The following is a 20338-nucleotide window of genomic DNA, read 5'->3' as shown; positions in this document are numbered from 1 at the left end:
TGCCAAGGCAGAACATTTGGCCCAAATGCCCTTCTCAGACATTTATAAAAAGGATTGAAATCATGTGAAAAAGAGGTTTCAAAGGAAAATGGTGGAAAGGTCTTGCGCTCCTTGCAACAGCAGCCACCGTAATCCTGTGAGGATGTTGGAAGGAGAGACCAGGTGTTAACGTGACAAGTTAAGGTGGGATAAAAGAGGACGCCTGAAGCTTATAAGCATTGTGAACTTTGCTTAAAGGCCCGCAGCGTTCTGAAAATGGCCAAGCAGATGTCAAGCGCTGTGGAGAGGGGAACAACGGAAAGCAAAAAGATCTCTGGGCCAATGATGCGATGCAGAGGAAGAAGGTGAACTTTTGCTTTCTCATACATGGTTCTGAAGAATGTGTGATTTTTTTTTTGTTTTTAGATGGTAAAAACAAGATTTGCACGACATCGCCTGAAGCTCATGCAATGTTTTACTTTCCGATGATGAACAAACAGGTTAGGGGGGGGGCTGATGTTTTACCGCTTGCTTCCTCTTGTTGGCTGTTTCTTGGCTGGCGGTCCGGTAGTGGATGTGGCTGTTGTCCATGTTGCTTTGTCTGTCTCGGGACCACTGTGTTTTAAGAGGAAGACTTCGAGGAGGAGCTGTAGGAAATTTGGAGCCAGAGGAAATATTTTCTTTAAAGTCTGAGTTGTTTTGAAAATGATCCATCCACTGACTGTGTCCCATTGTACCTCTGCTGTAACTGATCTCCTGTTGTCCGAGCAGCTCCTCCTTAATCTGTTGATGAAGAAGAATTTGCTGAGGATGTGACACTGCAGCTTCAGTCTGGTATTTCGCAGCCCCTGTGTTTTCCTTGACAACATCTGTGGCAGACTGCAGTACAGTATAATCATCCACTCTTCTTCCTGCCTCATAAGATCTGTCTTTTGATTCTGTCATCTGTGCGTCCCCGGTTGCACCAAAGACAGCACTATCAGACCAGCTTTGAGTTTGAGGGTTAACACCTTTGGTCTCCTTACTCAAAGACTTCTTTGATCTCTGTGGCTTGAGAGGAACTATTTTGGTGACTTCTGAGTGCAAGTTTTGTGTTTTGTTGCAATCTTTTGTTCCGATGGGGCTCAGGTCTTTCATGGTCAGGGTCTCACAATGCCTCACATCACTCTCACTTCTCCCCTCTTTGCCCATTGGGAGAGAATCCAGATCCATTGCAGCCTCAAAGTTCTTTAGTCTGTCTCGATGGATGTCGTGCTCGTACTGACTCTGCCTCATGTCTCTGTATATCGCAGCCCTCCTGTCTTTGTCAGATGGAGATCCAAGTCCATTTTGTTGAACAGTATTCCTTGCTAATACGGAATCATAGTGATGTCCGTTGGTTACTGTATTGTTCCCTGAAGTTGTGAAGTCTTTTTCTGGTTTCGGTGACGTTGCGGGTCTTGGTTTTAAGGAGTCCCTGCTCACATTTGTATCAGTCCAAGGTGTCACAGAGAACATTTCTCTACCGGCAGGAGAGGTCTTACACTTTTCCGTATTAGCGTAAATATCCAGCGCTCCCTCATAAGCATCCTGCTTGTCAATCAATTTGCCATCACCAGTCGCCTAAGTTGACATAGAGTAGACAGTTGTGTTAGCCTAGCTCGATAAGCTACACTCTTCAGTTTTTCATTTCACATCCCTGTTCACAAATGTACATGGACATTGAAGAAAAACAGCTACCATCTTTGAGGGACCTTTGACTTTGCACACTTTGATGTATTCCAAGATGTTTGGATCTTTATTTGGCCTCAAATATTACAAAATTTTGTGCAATGCAATAAAGAAAGGACAGAAAAGGGCTGAGCAATACAATGTTAATGTATAATATTGAAACATGGCGACTGAAAGAAGTATTGTAGGTTTTATAACTTGGGAATGAAATCTGGTTCTTACTGGTTTGCGCTCGGGGGTTCCCCCTGGAGAAGTATTGGAGGAGAGGCGTTTCTCCCTCTGGGCCATCTTGCTGTTAGGCTGCCTCAGAGCTCTCTTCAGCTCATTGATGCTGGCCTGGTGCTTTTGCAGAACATCTTCGGGCTTATCCAGGAACTGCTGCTTCGACAGTAAAGGTCACATCAGGGACACAGCATGAGTTCAAATCCAAAACATGAATCTTTTACAAGTCAGATTCTGGTTACTGACATTTCGACAACTGAACTAGATGTAGATTTAATAAGGAAATGCTGACCCTGAAGGTTTATCTAAGGCTTGTTTTGGGCAATACTGACTGTTTTGTGTCTTGTTACTGCAAAGGTATTTTAGGTGCTGACCACATGACTGAACAACACATGAAAATATGATAACCAAAAACATGTATTATGTTTATTTTAGAAAAAGGCTTACAACTTCAGTCAAAATGTCATTTTTCTGCTGCTTCATCAGAGAATATTTCAATAAATCTTCATCTTAATGCAAAGGTTAACTGTATGTAATAAGATACAGTTATATTCAACTATATTTATTATTGTTTATCTTAAACTTTATGATAAATAAACACATACTTATACAATGATCAACTGCCACACAGATAACAGGGAATAATTTTACTAAGGCATGCAATCATCAAATGACAATCAAGTGTGTTGGAGTATTAACAGCCTGAATGTTTAAATATGAACTTATTGCTGATTTGAAAACTGTGTAATATCATAGACTTTATTTAAAAAAAGATGGATGACACACCAGCACCCCAAAAGTGAAGCCAAAACACTAGGCATTCCACCTAACCTGCAGTAAAGGTCAGAGTCTTCCTCCTCAATCTGAACTGATTTTTGTTGAAAAAAGCTGGAGAAGCACAATACTTACTGACTTAAGGGGAATACTTTGACATTATCTATGTATCCAATTCTCTAATTTCACTGAATAAAAACAGCCGATAAGAGTTTCTTTCATTAACTTATTAACCATCCTGTACAGTATGTGGTGATGTGTGATTTGCCCTGACTTGCAGAGAAGAAGAACGAGTGCAGTGCAACAAGCTGAAGAGCAAGTTAAAATGGCGTCACCCATGTGGATGTATATCACTGTTTCAGAGGAGGATAACACCAGAACAATTTGTAAAACATGTGCAGTAAGTACTCAGAGTAGGAAAAAAGTTGTCAAGTTTAGCACAACAAATCTTCAAGTCGTCACCATAAATTTGCATTATCACAATATATATATATATACTAAAGGAATACAAGACAGCAGTAACTGCTGCTAGCATTAGCACCAATGAAATGGCAACTGCTGTAGTGTTGATCACACAGGCATTTCAGTTCTGCAGAATTTACAGCACCTGATGACCCACTGTTTTCACACCAAGGATTTCACCAGCTAACGGTGTAATTTGAGCAGTATCCATTGTCATCGCTACTTTGCAGTACTATTCCTGTGTTATGTGATCTCTGCACATATTCACAGTCTGAATCAGTGAAATGAGTTTTACCAGGGACAAATGTACTTTTGATATTATTCCAGTGCGTATGCTTAGTTTGACAGCCCAGTGGCTGGATGCACACTTGCATGCACAGGAGTGCTTCATTTCATGGTAAAATATAACGATGTTGACAATTGAAGAGTCAGAGCTGTTCTTAGTTTTATTTTTAACAGAAGTGAATTGATGGATTCACACTAGGGATGTGCATTCTAAGTATTTTCCGTGATCGATTTTTGGAAATGTTAACGATCAATTATCGATTAATTGATAAAAAAAACATTATTATTCTTACGTCAAAAACAATGCTAAATAGGTTGTTTTCCCCCTAAATTTCATTTTTTACAGCAACAAAATGCATAAAACTGATGGGATTGAATACGGGTACATGTTTGACACGCAGAATATCAACGATCAGGGTCATTAAAATATTCTACGCGGACATAATCTTATAAAGTGAAGGCTCATAATACTAACAGAAAAGTACTTCAGACTCACAGTGTCCAGTTTTCTGTCTACTCGTTCTTATTGAGAAAATAAACATGTTTATTCGGTCAGGTGTCAGCCGGGAGCGCAACCGGGTCATAATCAGTCCCGCTGGAAAAAACCTAGACGGCTCTGATGTTGCTGCTCTGTAAACGTAGCGTACCAGAATTTCCCACCTGTCTGTTGCCTTTGTATCCAAAGGTGGGAAATATCCTGTTTAAAGCTGTCAACCTTTGTGTCCGTGTCGTTGTTGGCAGCAGTTTTGTATTGATCCTCTTTTAAAAAGCGCACGTGGAGACCTGACGCACAGCCGCAGCCGCCAGCTGAGCGTCTCCGCTGTGCGCAACACCTTTAACAGCTGAATCACATCCAAACATGCTTTAAACTTTAAACACCTCCCTGATAGATGAGTGTAATATGAGATCACATGATGTTTGTTCCACGTGACGGAAAATTGATAACAAAAATGTGTGTTTCGAGTAATTTCTTAACAATCAATTAATCGATAATCGATTAATTGTGGTCATCCCTAATTTATACCATTAATTTCTTAGTATCTTTACATAAAAATCCTAGCCTTTCTTACCTTAAGGTTTGCATAAACTACATATTTTAACAAAACATCAATAGTCTTTTTAGTATCAACTATCAGGAGATGGTTATGTTGTGTAAACAAGTCTTTAGTTTCATATTTTGTCACTTTGATTAGTTCGCACCATTCTGTTGTATGCAAGTATTCATTCTTCTGAGTTAAGTTATTTGATGCTATATATAGGGGTATAACGTCATTGATAGCTTCGTGAACAGACACGACTCCTGCCACACAATATGCTTAAAATTAGCAGAGTAGAGGAGGAACAGACAGCAAAAATGTGACAAAAACCAACAAAGGAGTCATTGAACTTCCCATAACCATGAATGTCTACTAAAAAAGTGACACCAGTTGTTGCTCTGCTGGAGATGGTGCCAATCTGAGGGATAATTCTGTATCGTCTGTATGTTAATGTGTGCTTTGGTTAGCGGTAGGGGTGGGACATCCCAACCGCAGCTCCACCAGCCTGTCCAAACTGCACAGACTCTAGCCCCAGCGCAATATGTCAGTGTGTGTCATTGGGGGTATTTTGGCTTTACTTTTGTACTACTGCAGGAGGTGGAGGCACATCATCCATCTTTATATGTAGTCAGTATGCTATACTAAGAAGTGACTGGCACAGTTAGGAATAAGAAATCACAGCACACCTGATGAGCATTACAAACAGCACATGCCAAGAAGAGAGGACAAGCAGTACCTCCTGTTTGGGCCGAGGGGTGGCCACATCCTTGTCCGACAGATGAGCAAACCCGAGATGGGCCAAGTGAGATGAGGTGAAGGTTTTTTTTTTTTAGAGCAAAGCAGGAGGTTGAGAATTAGGGCGGGGGGTGGGGGCGGGGGGGGGGGGGGGGGGGGGGGGGTGCGGAGACAAAGAGGTAAAATGCTGCAGGTGAGTTCATAAGGCAGGCGGCCAAACGGACAGACAGGCAGACACAAACAGTCGACACCCGCAGGGCTCTGAAGTCTGTACGGACTCTTAGACTGTTAAGCTATTTAATGTTCTGCCAAGAAGACAGGGACAATCCATTTCAGAGTCAGCCAATTGATAATTAATGCAGTCTATTATTGACTGAAGATAAGTGCTTGAAGAGGAGGATTATTCCCATTCTTCTTCTTCCAAACATTTGGTGAGAGCACATTTTAAAACCACAAATGAACAGACGCTTTAGTAACTAATGCTGTGTCAATATCTGAAGCATCCCATCACACTAGAACACAGACCTGCATAATACACGACTACACACACTAACCTTCACTGAGTCAATAAAACAAAGAGGGAATAAGTGAGTCTTAACAACAAACACCATTAAGTGTCTACAAAGTTAGTTTTGCAGTCAAAAAATGTAAAAGAAATACTAAGTCAACATAACACGAGAGTATGAAGCAGTTTCTTCCACTTGAGTACCAGGAGATTAGACAACAGGGGAACCGTTCATTCACTAAATCATCAACAGAGCTCCAGGCCCATCTGTTTATCCTGCTAATAACTATCAATCCTGTTAATTTCACACAGGGACTCTGTTAATGATGCACGCTCTTAAGCATGTATTGACATAAACAAACAAAAAGGCGGGGAGCTTTTTCTGCTTTAAGAGCTTAGAAAAATCAAATACATTTTTACTGTTATCTTTCAGTGGAGAAGTAGAACAAGAAAACAAAGAGCTTGAATAAGTGTACATTTTATCAAATACTTGGTGTCTATTCATGTGAAGATCCTGTCATGCAGTTTCCATGGATTAGACCCAGTGGAAACCAGGAAATCATGACATGAGACAAAAGAACATTCTCTCCAGAGGCAAACAATCAAAATAAGAAACAAACAGAGAGCACCGGTGCATGACCTACAACAACTATAGCAACTCAGACAGACAGACAGACACCGAGGTCTAAGGCCAAAAATACCTCTGGTTTTGAGTCTATCGGCGAGCCTGCCTCCTCAGCCTGCCAGGAGAGGACGAGGTGGGCAACAGAGAGGTCAGAGAGAAAGGAGAGCAGAGGTCAGCAAAGCGTGTTAACAAGAGGAGAACTGTTAGAGGAAGGGTGCTTGGTTAAAAGAAGTGAATTGTGAAGGAAGTATGTTCAGATTTTCTGAAGGAATAAAATAATTGAAGAGGACTTAGGGTGAGAAGTTTTTAAAGTTCAGCAATGAGCAGAAATAAAGTTAAATTAGGAGAAATACAGAGAGTTTTAATAATAAGAAAAGTGAAAGAAAAGCAGGAGTGTTAGTTTGAGGTTAATAAGGAATTATACCAGCTAGGTATTTGTTCAGGACAGTCAGTTGGCAGCTGTGGTGTTTTTTTGTACTTTGATACAGTTTTCAGTCCTGAATGGCAATGTTTCAGTTATTTTGTAAATTACGAGGCTCAAAAACGAGTCATTACCTTGTGAAGAACACCCAAGAGGCCAGACCTTTTTAAAAGACTGTAAAGCCAAAAGCCAAGTGCTGTGTCCAAATACCTTCAGCTCCAAAGACCTGGTAGGCGTTGACATCCTGGCACCCCGAGGAGGCTTCTGAACTGGTTCTGGGTCTTGACCGTCTTGCAGATCCAGTTCCTGATCTGTGAACTGATCCTGGTCTTGATCCTGATAGTGGTAGTGATCATGGTCTAGATCCAGACTGCCTTCTTGGTCCAGGTCTTCTCTGGACATGAACTGCGTGCGCTCGCTGGAGCTCCGCTGGGAGAGCTGGTCCATACTGTCACCTAGAGCTGAGGCTGGTGGAAGTGTGAGGGGAGAGGATTATATACTCACTGATATAATATATACTCTGGTAAATGGGTAAATGAACTTGTACTTATACAGCGCTTTTCAAGTCTTTCTGACCACTCAAAGCACAATTACACTACTCATCACATTCTCCCATTTATACCCTTTCACTCATTGATGGTAGAGGCTGCTATGAGGTGAGGGACCATCAGTGTTAGCTAATCTCATTTACACACCTCTGAGGGAGCAATTCAGGGTTCAGTGTCTTACTCAAGGACACTTCGGCATGTGACTTCCAGAGCTGGGATCGAACCACCAACCTTCCGATTAATAGACGACCGACTCTACCAACTGAGCCACAGCCGCTCCTCTGGTGATAAAACCAACGTCGTCCACGAATGGTTTATCAATAAATTAATGTTTTGAAGCCACAATTTACAAAGATTTGTTCAAATAGGAAATGACTACATAGACAACAGTTGAACAGTTGAATACTCATGGCTAGATGTTTATCCTAATTGTAAGGTAGCAACTGTAAGGATCTGTTATTATCCTGCTTTACGCCTATGAACCAACGCTTTGGAAATGACCATCAGCTATGTATTCAATCAAATTTGAGACTAGCAAATGGCACTATTAAACTCATGTGAAAAAGGTTAACTAAGGTGATAATTAAAGTAATAGTGGGATCATTTTCTCAAACTTTTTCATACTTGTGGATAATATTTTGAATCAGTGTTGCAAGTTTGAAAGGAAGACTAAGTAGACACAAAGTAGCTCATTCAGTGACAGAATTCTTCACCCGCGGTGCCTCACAGAGAGATATCGCAGGTCTTTTCTTCCTGCAGTGGTCAGACTATATAACCAATAATATATATATATATAAAAATATATATGTTGTAAGATATTCTTATTTTTTATCTCTTTAATTTTAATTTTAATTTAATTGCTAATAACTTTTTAATAATTGATACTTTATAGGCTTTTGTTTGCTTTATTTTTTTTTTGCACTGTCTACTTTGCTACTGTGACACTTGAATTTCCCTTTTGTGGGACGAGTAAAGGACTATCTTATCTTATCTTAAGATGCAGAAAAGTGTGCTTTATATCCATTTCACAGCTTAAATGTGCTCTATTGCTGTTATATTTTTCAACAGTATTAGAGAGAAGTATGTTCATGCTGTCCATCCATCCGTCCATTTTCTAAACCTGCCAGGTGGGACCAAGTTATTAAGAGACAACATAATCCAGGATTTACATGAACATTAATGTGAACAAAGAAACAGTCTGGCTTTCTTACCTCCATCAATACTTCTGGGCAGCAGGTACCTCTTGCTAACAGAGCGTTCAAACTGCGGTGCAGGCCTGTCAATCAAAGCGCTCGCCTGTCTGGTCTGAGCCTGGGTCCGCCCACTGTAGCGGAACTTGGAGCCAATCACCAGGAACCCCTTGGGAGGAGGCTCTGGGGAAACCAACCTGCAGGAGGATTCGGTCTGTAAAAATCTACCATACATACTCAGAATGTGCATTTTTTTCACAATTTTGAGTCAGATACACAGAGGAGAGGGGTAAAGCTTTATCCCCTACTCCATAAGCTCCCAATCATTTCCTCTGATTTCCCATAAAGGGACTACACTTTGTGATTTGGTATTAAATACAAGGAAATAAAAGACTCTAGTCAGTTCATATTTTTGTGTGTTGAATTAGAAGTTTCATTTGAGAGAGGGATATTTTTAAGAGAAAAGCTCAGATATAACACTTAAACCTTTTTTTTCAGTGTTAAATGAGAAAGAATAATACAACATACTAAATTATGAAGCTATTATGAAGCTAACATGATGCTACTAGCAACTAATATGATGCTACTAGAAGTACAGGTTTAGCTTGTTTTAGCACACATACTGGAGACAGGAGAAAACAATGTTTAAAGACAAAAGATCCTTCAACCAGAGTTTCTAAAAGTTCATAGATTCTTGTAGTCACTAGTGCTGTACCTTGCTAAAAACAGGGAATAGCAAGAGTTGCAATGTTACCCTTTTACACTAGTTGTTCTACAAATGAACATTTGAGGTATCAGGTTTTATTTTGGGCTTTAGAAAGGCTTGTAAGAAGATGTATGCAATCAGAACAGGTTAAGGTCTTCTGGCAGTTTCTTATGGTTTCTAGTTGTATACCAAGCTAATCATGTTCTTGGTTAATTTATTTATTATTTTTATTTTATTGTTTATTTTTACAGGGACAGCGCACAATTAAAAGAAATTGCACCAGAGTTAGCTAGCAGCTAATTTACATCTGTTGTCCCTGGGCAGGTAGACAAAAAATAAACAACCACAAAACACCAAATACACTACATAACACAATACAGTACATAAAAGTCCATCATTTTGAGATATTAGCTAAAATTAGTACAATAAATACAACAAATACTAACAGTAACGCAATAAATAATAGCATTACGATAAATGCAATAAATACAAGGCAATCATTGGTGATGGCAGTTTTGAGCTGACTTTAGCCAAAGCTTGAGGCTGGTTTTAAATATTGCAAAGCTCCCTGAGTCTCGAATATTTGTGGGTATAGAATTCCACTTTCCCACAGCTTTAACCGTGAAAGCAGATTGACCAAAGGAAGTCTTTCTGAACGGTGGTACCCAGTCACCTCTAGAGGAGGCTCTGGTCCTCCTGACACTGCCACTGCCAGGAGAGAGCAGACATCCTCTAAGAGGAGGGGGTGCGAGATTGTGAATAATTTTAAACATCAGGCATGCATCAGAGTAAAATAAGAAGTTGTCAAAATTGAGAAAATTATATTTTAGCAAAATATTACAGTGATGATGGTCCCTTGGCTTTTTATCCAGTACTTTTAAGGTCTGTTTATAGAGAGAGTACACAGGTTTAAGTGTAGTCACACCTGCCTGTGACCAAGTTGTTATACAGTAAGACAGATGGGGAAAAATCATAGCATGTACAAAAAGCTTTGCAGCGGATGGAGACAACTGGTGCCTGATGCTCTTAAAATTAAAGTTAACTTAAAGTTAAGCTTCATAATTTAGATACAGACATGACAGTGGTCCCCCCTTAGACTTAGAGATCAGTATAATTGCTTGCTGACAAATTTCACTTCATCAAGATAAGCTGATTTCACAGCCAAATTTGAGTTTCTATAGGCTACATTATTTGCCAATTTAAAATTGCCTGTTAAAGGCAGGAATGTTACACCTCTGTTAGTGCATAACACAGGAGTATAATGGGGGGCAATTGGGGAAGTTGTACTGAGCCAAAAGTACAGTAGTAGTAGAGGCGTGAGGGTGTGTAACCACTGTAAGCAAACTGATAGGGTTGAAGATTCGCCCCCTTTCATTGTGTTTCGGCTTCAAGCAAGCTGCCCAGGCTGGTGGGGCCCTCACTCTGTCATAACCATCTATTTCAAGAAAATGATGGTGCACTGCTAAACAAAACACCCTCGTGGGTGAAGTTTTTGGGATTGAAAATACAACTACTTTAGGATCTCACAATTAGTCAACGTGTCCGACCATGATGACAAAATTAGTTGCCAACAGATTTAAAAAGCGATGAGTCATTGGTGATGTCATCAAGCATGTTTTCATGCTGTGCATGGACATGACATTGTTTTCTAGAGTCGAATTGCTGAGGAGTGAGACATCCTGCATCCTACTATCTTTGCTGACAGTAGCCCATGTGACACAGCCACATTAAGACAGCGACTGGAAAGCAACAGGTAAACAAAACAAAGCAAAATAATTTACTGAGGAGTGAGATATCTCACATTCTTATTACCTCTGCTGAGTGTAGCATGTGCACAACAGTGACCAGGATATGACAAGTAAACAAAACATAGTAACATGATAGCGACAGATGCAATATCATCACATTGTGAAATTTCTAAATTCAAGGAACATTTGACTTAAGGCTGTGCCAGATTTGAAAACTGGAACTTGCTTTTCATGAAAGAACGTCAGTCATGCGTGAGGTGACATTCAACTTAACTGTCCAAAGTTAGCACCACAATGTGGGAGTTTTACATTTTCTGCTTTTCACCTTTAAACCTTTACCTTGTAACACTATGTCTTTTTCTGTCCTTCTCATCTCTATTTCTGGCTCCTCTAGCTAACTTTTACCATGCTACACATTAAAACTAAATAAATTTCATGGATTACATGCATTCAGAATATTAATGGCATGTTGAGTTTAAGTGAATAATGCTATATTTTAAAGCTGATCGTTAAATAATAGCTATTAAGTTATTGTTCTGACCAATATCCAATTAGTTGAATCATCATTTCACTAATTAATGACTCATCGACTATCAAAATAGTTGCAAGTTGCATTCCTATGCAGGATTTGTCTGTGTGTGTGTGTGTGTGTGTGTGTGTGTGTGTGTGTGTGTGTGTGTGTGTGTGTGTGTGTGTGTGTGTGTGTCGGTGTGTATGAGGCTTCTGCTGTTTATTTACACCTTGAGCACCGCTGCTTCTGTTACACCACAGGTTGTTGAGGGTTCAATGCACAGGACAAATACAGAGGGCGTAGAGACAGTGGAGCTTTGTAAAGGTGCTGCAGAAGAATCTCAAGGTAAAATTACTTCTGTTTAATTTCAGGAAACTAATGAAAAGTATTTCAACACAATACTCTTTTATTTAGAATCAAATCACACAGAGCCCCCATTTCACTGAACAGCTACGAAACAGTTGCTGTAAGGGACATATTTTGGAATTATGGGACCTGATTTTTTTATTTTTTTTAAATGACATTTGTGTTGAGGAGTGTTACCTGTTAGGATAGCATTATTGTGCACAGTGTTAACAGATCATGCAGGTTGAAATGAGTTCAGTGCAGATAAGGTGTTTTACCATGCAGGTGTGAAGTCCTACCTGAAGAAGGTGTGGTGCTCAATGCAGACCTTCCACAATCGCTTCGATGCCCGGTGGTTGGGCAGCTTGAAGCCTATGGTGCTCTCAAACTGTTCATACTGAGCCGTGAGGGGAAGGAGTGGAGGTGGCGGAGGAGGAGGAGGAGGAGGAGGATAGGAGACAGAGAAAAAGAGAAGGAGAGTGAAGGAAGTGAGTGCAGGAAAAGACGAAGGGTGAAGTTTGTTTACTCTGCAGCTATGGAAGAATCAATATTGTATTTCTGTTTATGCTCAGAAATAAATTACAGAGAGCTGTTCCAGAGAGGTTTACCATCCCTAACCAACCTACAAATTAACATTTTGTGTGCTCACTCCATCACATGTTCCCAAGTGTAACAGAAAGAAGAGACTTTCAAATCAATCTGTTATTAGCTTTGTAACAGCTCTTTGAACATGAGGACTGGTGTCTGCGCAAGACAACTTTTGTTCCACAGCTAAAATCTGTGGATACAGTTTAAATTTAGATAGCTTTAAAAGACAGTGACAACCCTGCAGGCAAATTTGAAGTGACACATGAGAGGAAAGATCTGTGGAACACAGTATATGCACAGAATAGCCTCAATGTTCACTACCAAAGTGTCATTGTTGGTTTAACAGTGGATATATAACACACTGTGGATGCCCCGAAGGCCAAAGGATGAAAGGAGAAAAAAACAGCAAATCATAATAATAATTCTAGGGAGTGGGAAACCAGAGCAAGCAGAATGTGGCTGTAGCATTTGCAAGTAAAATCCTTGATGAAAGTGCAAATCCTCATGACTGGCTAATCACACTTTAAAGTCGCCAGAGAGGAAGAGAGGAGGAGAAGAATAAAAGCATGACCTATCAGCCTAATCTTTAAGAACGGTATCTCTGAGGGCTATAAATAATGTCTCCTCGTCAGTCGTCACATGGCTTGATGTGGATAAATCTGAGAAGAAACACTTCTATCAAACCATGAAATGACTATTTATGCTGTTTTGGACAAGTCAAAAGAGACAATGATGTAATTTTAACAACTGTGAAACCATGAAATAGAAAAGAGGCTCTTTACCAAAGTGATCTTTTATTCCACTTGCCTCGGCTTTGCTACAGTGGCTTTCATGAGCTGTTCCAGTGGGATTGTGCATGCAATAATTTTGCAAGTGAACTCCTACGTATGTCAACATGCAAGAGATAATGAGAGTTTTTATTTACCTCTCCCGGGCGGATCTTGATGTAGAAGTTGCTCCTCTTGTAGGAGATCTTGAGGATTTTTGGCCAGGCAAAGCGGTTGATCCTCAGGCGGTCTCGGTAGATGAGCAGACCGTTGGCGCTCACACCAAGCATGATGTCAATTCCCTCTGAATCCTGATCAGAGCAGGAATACAGCATCATAAACCTCAAGTAAAACTGATTTAATGTATATAAGTGTCAGCAGGGAACCAATCGTTTATCTCTGTACCTTAGCATGATGCAAGTCCACTCCATACATCGAGAGCTTCTTTGCATTTTCTAGAAAATTCACCTCTGCGTCCGCTGGACTCATTCCCCTGTGACACAAACGCCACACATGATTCATCACTTCTTCCATATTCATGCCACAAATCAACAAAAACACCAGCGTTTCCCATCATCTACTTCGCATCCAATTTAATTAAAGAAGCTTTTTTCTGACCTGTAGTTACGATGCAGCTCCATCACTCTCTCCTCCAGTTCACGGGTCTGGTTTGGTGCAAAGCGGAAGTCATTGACGTAGTCAGGCCCGTGCTCCTCCGGCTCAAAGTCTCCTATCTCGGCCTGGACCGTGTAGGAGCCAAGGAGGGCATGGGTTACAAAGGAGCAGGGCAGACGACCAGACAGGATGTCGTCCCTCAGCTGCAGACAAAGGTAGTACCTGAAGATACACAGGAGGAAAAAATTATAGAGTTTGACATTATTTTGAGTCTCTGAGAAGAGCAACGTTGGACAAGCATTAAGTGTTTTGAGTCAAACTAGCACAGTCAGTTTGTCTGTCAGTCTACTACTACCATCAAATTATGAATAGATATTTCTGGTAATCAGGGTATGAATCTGTTTCACTCTAGTTAGTTCATATTTCACTAGCAAGGATCACACTATTAAGAGGATGTAATTTGACAATATATTATTGATTTAATTAGAACAGTGATTCTGAATTTGAAGTTGAACTTCTCCCTGTTACTGGTTTGGTGAAGCCTTTTAGGGGATTAACTCCCAGACTTGACAAACTGCCATAAGAGCCCTATGTATAGTCAGAAAGATAGAAATAGGAAGTACATACATACTAGATGCAGAAAAAGTCGAGTTCTTTGCAGTGAGTTCAAAAGTCTGAGTCAACTGTGAATTCTTTTTTTGAAAAGGTCTCTTTGGTTGCGTTCAGACTTACCTGGTGATGTCTTCAATGAGCACTGACGGGTCTGGAGGGTAGAACTTGACAGAAAATCCAAGGATCCACGAGCCAACTGTGATAGAAACACCATCAGTTTTTTTTTTATTCTGCCTGTTCATTAAAAATACTGCATATGTGAATTTGTTGGACCGTGTGGATGTGTGTGGGATTCTGTCTGCTGTACTTACCCCGGATCTGCTTCTTAATCTCTTTGGAAGGATCCAACCAGTTCTAATAAAGAAAAGAAAGACAGTCTCCTTTGAAGCATTCAACCCCGGCAAAGTCATCCATATTCACATTTTTAAGAGCCTTTTTAAGTTCAGTAACTCTCTGGCTTCTCTTCCCTTTCTAAATCTTTTCTCTGTTTGAGAGCCAAATATATTCATACTACAAATAAAATGGATGAGAGCCCCAATAAACACTGAGAGCATCGATATTGAGGCTATAAATGCCAGTTGAGTCCGGCTCCTTTTGCTTAATGTCACTCAAGCTTTCATGGTGTGATGTGGACCCTGTGCACCGTTTTTAAAAGGCCACACAGTCTAATCTCATTTTGAAAGGTCAAAGGTTGTGAATGCCACTCTCAGGATGTAAGAGCTGAGGTGCGGTTAAAAGGTCAACCATGGAAGCTTTAAGACACCTGGAAAAACAGTCTGTTTAAGTGGGCTGGTTGGCCAAAAGGCTGTTTGACATTTGCTCTGAGATTACTGATAAGAAAAATAATACCCAAAAAGTTGATTATCTATAAAAAAGAGGTGGAAAGATGTTAACCAGTTTTATCATCAGCACATATAAGCCAGGATTAGTCTTCACAAAGCCTCTAAGGACCTAAATTACTCACCATTGTTATCAATAAGGAGCTCTGTTGTATTAAAAAAAGGAAGCAAATCCTTAAATTTCCTACTGACGCACTTTAAACAATGCTACACAATAAAGAAAGTGGGTTTCCCAATGCTTGAAGACCATAATGGATCAAGGAACACATGTGGTTCTATTAGAAAATATAAGTGTTCCACTTTCACAACAACCACTCAAGCATTTTGAGCCAAAGTACTTACTAGTAAAGCACAAATTAAACCCTTGAGGCTCCAATATTCTGTTAAAAGCCTTTAACATGCTGCGAGTCAACCAGAACATTGGCTGAAATTTGATTTTCTTAATTTTTCAGGTCTTCACACAGAGCCTTAAAGTGTAGAGAAAATAAAAGGGACCACAGGATGTATTGAAGCTTTCTTCATGGGAAAGAACTAAGTGAGTATTCATGCAATAACAAATAAATCTAAACACCTAATAAACACCCAGCGCACACATGCATCTCATCATGGTGGATGTGTGAGGTCTCTTGAGACTCACATATGGGAATCAATTTAAGACATTTAATATGCTTATCCAGTCTGGTTTTATTACTGAGTATAAAACAGTTCAATGTTTGGTTAAACTGCATTTGTGTTTGGCTCAAGCTACTGAGAGTCCTGCCTGGATCCAGATCATCTTTCCCCAACTCCATCAAATGAAATGATTAAAGAAGGAAAGTGAGTCTAATGAGCTGATAATTCTGTCTGATGTCAGGCAACAGAGGTTCAGTTACAGATGTTAGAATTAAATGAAATATAGTTTTTTTCTCGCCAAGTAAGATTTTCTCATTTGATATATGTATGTGAGAGTTTGGATGCGTTTGTGTTTCTCTGACCTTGGAGTTGTCCGTGTCTTGGAAAGTCAAGCCAAAGTAGTCCCTCTCCAGCAGGTTCAGATGGCCACACACCATGTCCAGCAGGGTCTGGCCCCTGGCAAATTTCTGATGAACACACACACACACACACACACACACACACACACACACACACACACACACACACACACACACACACACACACACACACACACACACACACACACACACACACACACAGGAAAGCATGCATGCATGCAAACATATGAACAACACACAGCAAGTAGAGCAGGTGAGAAATTGAAAATCCAGGTTTGATTAAAAGCATGTCCTGTGCAAGCATAATAATGAAATTTAATAAAGGTGTGTTAGACTGAGGGGTGTCTTCTGGCCTAGTGCTCAATGAATAAACCATAAATCAACGGCAAGATCACTTCCAGCCAAAACCCTTAATTTGCTTTTCATACACTTCTTATATTCATTTTTATATCTTTATTGATTGAGACAGAATAAAACCAGACAGTAATGTTATAACAGAACTTATACATTGTTATTCTCTCTATTTTTGAAAAACTAATCTAACACTGAATACAAGCAAACAGAAACGACTGATGACAAGATACTGTATCTGTGCATCTGGCTATGAGCCTTTACTGTGCCTATTATATTAAGTTATTAGTAGCTTTAGGGGCCTACACAGTCATTATGTTACATCACCCTCCACTGAATGTAAATAATCAGCTATAACAATCTGCAGTTTAGCATTTTTAAATGCTTAGTCATATATTTCTGTGGCTATTTTGTTGAAAGTAACTCAAAAGTAATACACAAGTAGTGTAACGCATTACAATTCAGAGATAGTAATATTGTAATGTAACTAATTACTTTCAAATGACAGTAACTAGTAATATATAATGTATTATATTTTGGATGTAACTTGCCCAACACTGAATAATGGTATATACTATACAGAGCTTACACAATTAAAACAGTTACAGAAAAAATCACTGAAGATAATATCAAATGATGGCACCTGATGACAAGGGGAAACATCAATGCCTCTATATTCACACATGATAAAAACTTGTTGCACACATTTTTTTGAGTGCACAAGATTTGTTGCTTACACAAGACATATCTTGTTCTCACCAGAGGATATCTTGTGCGCGAAAGGTAATGAGCCATTCACACACAGAGAGATTGTCACCTTATGCGACCTCAAGGACTCTGTACCTCTATGTTTATGAGAATGTGAAAGATGATCTTTAAAAATGGATATATTAATGTGTTTCTGTTGATATACTTATAATTACTGAATTCTATGGTCTGTTATCATATAATGAAATGGAACCTGGAGATAATCTTAGCAGAAAAATATACATTGTCTGTATTCATGTCATAACACAGAGGATTCCAAAAATACCCCACACAAAAAATCCAGTCCAACTGTGCTCGGAGAGACGCTTGCAGTGCATCCTTCCCCCAATGGAGTAGGAGGAGCTCCTTTCCCCTCCTCTCTCTGTGACTTTTTTATGCGAAGTGATTGCATTTCGCATCAGTGGCGTTTCAAGAGACCACACCTATTTTCTCTCTTCGAGCCTTCAGGGCTGAGAACACGGCCTCTGTGGGTGCACAGGCAGCCTTGGCAAACTGCTCTTCCATTACACAAACACACACACACACACACACACACACACACACACACACACACACACACACATAGACACACACACACACATGTACAAACATTATCAGCAACACACACGCCAGATTCATCTCCAAGGGAAACCTGGCTCCTATGGCGACAAAGCATCCAAGCAGCTGTTACCATGGAAACAGAAGTAATAGGTCCCTTCTGAGTCTGCCTGTGCCCTCTCACTCTGTCTATCTGTGGTTACCACAGGGCCGCCACAAAGCTTTGTTCAGATCTAATGGGAGAAATCTGGCAGCAGTCAGCGTCGCTTTTAAAAATTAAAGAAAGGCTAATTAATAAAGCATCATAAAGACATCTATCTCTCAATCAAATGAATTATAATTGATATCCTGCTGCACTCAGGCTGCATGTGAGAGAATCATGCTGATTAACAGGCAGAGCTGCACTCAAGAGATATTTTTGGGTTGCGGTGCGTATATTGGATTTTCACACAAAATGAAATTGCAACACACATCTCAGGTGGTCCCCCAAGCATGGTGAGCAATTCAAAGCTGCTGATGAGATTTCATTGTCGCTCCAATTGCCTCCAATCACATTTCTGTGACTAGTCCTGTGGGCTGATTGTGTTAGCGGCCATTTGGTGTAATCCTAGAAATCCATTTTCTGTTTGCCTCACCCATGCAAACAAGATGAGGAGAGACAGAGGTGCGTGAACGGGTTAATAGCCTGCTGAGGAGCTTTACTTTAACTAATGTGAGAACAGGGGTATAAGTATGTGTTAAGAGAAACTGTAAAGATGTGATGTGTAAGCCTCAGAGGGTTTACCTGTTGTTATTTAATGTCACAGAATAAATGAGAATGCTATGTCACCCTCTGATAAGTGAAATAAATGTGATTGCAAAGCAGTCCCTGTTGTGAGTGACGCAGCGGTTTTGGGACGGATAGAAAAATAATAAAAATTGCAGCTCAATTCAATCTTTCATTAAATTGTCTGATAAACGACACAGTCCTTTTAAATCCCTGCCATGGCTCCAGCCGTGCCACCACTTATTCCCCTTGTGTTTCTAGAGTTGCTTCTCAATTCATTAATGCGTCTCCTCGCGTCCCTTACTCATGTCATTTCCTTGCGTCTTAGCTCCTCCTGGCAAAGAATTGAGAGAGAGAGATGGGAGGGAGAGACGCAAGGTCAGGGATATACTTGCCAAATGAGAAATCCCTCATTCCACAAGGTCAGACTGAAGCAACCTCGGGTCTCATCTGTTGAACACACAGTACAAATCTCTGGAAACCCTTTGTTGAATAATTTTGAAACCTTTTAACTCCTTTCATATATAGATGGATATCCACGTCTTATACAAGAACACTTTTTTTTTCAAATATGTAAATTATTTAACAAAGCGATTATTAGAGGTATTACTCTGGTTTTTGATTTGAGCTTCATCTGCCTTTGAAGTACTCAAACATACCAGTTTTATTTGGTATGATTCCTGTGGCTCATGATTTAACTTGCATTAATGTGGCCAGTTCAATCAAATGCCATGGAGCTGTGTGAGTTTATATCAATGTTATTGCTTAATAAAGTAAGAAAAACTGCTGACTTATGAGAATGCTACAACACTTTGTTATTAAATTCTCCTGTATATAGTTGCAGAGGCACAGGGGCCCAAAAGAGTATTAAAATACTTGCAGTAGTGAGGTACCGGTGCTGTAAGTGACATTTTTTTGTAGGGCCCAAAATGTGTGTAATATAGTTGAGATGTGTATCAATATGACGTCACAGAATTTAACTGCTATCAGTCTGCAGATCAGCAGTGAGAGCAAAGCTTAAAAAATAATACTGTGTGTGGAGATGCAGGAGGATACACCTTGCATACTCATTCTGAGCACCTCCAGAAGCCTCCTTGTTCTTCGACCCTCATCTCATCCAGGTGCATTCAAGAAATAGGAAGATCCTCCATCAGTGTGGAGAGGCATGTTCAGATCAAATGTGAGGAAGCACACGTTAATGTAATGAGAAGCCCCCTAGGTATCTCCCTGTGGTGCCCTCTCTGTGGGTCTTTCTCAAACCCACTTCCACTCTTCTGCTCTTGAAGTCGAGTCCACAGCTGAATGAGGAATGCTTCATCAAGGTGGGGAGATCAGATACAGCTGCAAGCTTTGAGACTTTAAATCTCCTCACTCACATGAAAACAGGAACTTTTTGTTACCATAAGAAGTTTACATAAATAACCTGTTCACATACTCACAAAAAAAAAACCTATATCGTGTTTGGTGGCATCCTACCCTGTGGGCTTGAAAGAGGTTAATAAGATTCTGAAATTTTAATCATTAAATCTGTTTGACTGTATTATTCTTATGTTGGTAAAAGCATTCATGTCTGTTCCACCGGAGGGCCTGACAGCTCAGTCTCACTCCACACCCAGAGGTTTTGGACAGCGGACTACGTCTCATGCCTCGTACAACATTTTAAGTCTTTCCTTCATATTGTTTAATTGTGATTACTTATC

The 20338-nt window shown here is 40.1% G+C and overlaps 1 protein-coding gene across 8 annotated transcripts in view; it reads right to left on the bottom strand.

The window, feature by feature from the left end:
* Window positions 1-20338, bottom strand: part of si:dkey-178k16.1 (band 4.1-like protein 1) — a 50542-nt gene that overhangs the window by 5778 nt on the left and 24426 nt on the right. For 2 of the 8 annotated variants that reach the window (XM_034695778.1, XM_034695780.1), the window contains exons 4-15: window positions 16199-16303; window positions 14697-14739; window positions 14506-14581; window positions 13777-13995; window positions 13564-13651; window positions 13317-13469; window positions 12103-12200; window positions 8515-8690; window positions 6966-7222; window positions 1912-2067; window positions 717-1581; window positions 505-626 (exon numbers count right to left, since the gene is read on the bottom strand). In XM_034695778.1, coding sequence (XP_034551669.1) covers window positions 505-626; window positions 717-1581; window positions 1912-2067; window positions 6966-7222; window positions 8515-8690; window positions 12103-12200; window positions 13317-13469; window positions 13564-13651; window positions 13777-13995; window positions 14506-14581; window positions 14697-14739; window positions 16199-16303 — 2358 coding nt within the window. Of the gene's footprint in view, window positions 1-504; window positions 1582-1911; window positions 2068-5205; window positions 5236-6410; window positions 6450-6965; window positions 7223-8514; window positions 8691-12102; window positions 12201-13316; window positions 13470-13563; window positions 13652-13776; window positions 13996-14505; window positions 14582-14696; window positions 14740-16198; window positions 16304-20338 lie in introns of all 8 variants that reach the window. The other 6 variants (XM_034695777.1, XM_034695776.1, XM_034695779.1 and 3 more) reach the window with 6 other exon arrangements.

Source organism: Notolabrus celidotus, chromosome 11 (assembly GCF_009762535.1).
Source record: "Notolabrus celidotus isolate fNotCel1 chromosome 11, fNotCel1.pri, whole genome shotgun sequence".
NCBI lineage: Eukaryota > Metazoa > Chordata > Actinopteri > Labriformes > Labridae > Notolabrus > Notolabrus celidotus.
The sequence above is the reverse complement of the archived record's forward strand: the minus strand, read 5'-3'. Positions and strand labels throughout refer to the sequence as shown.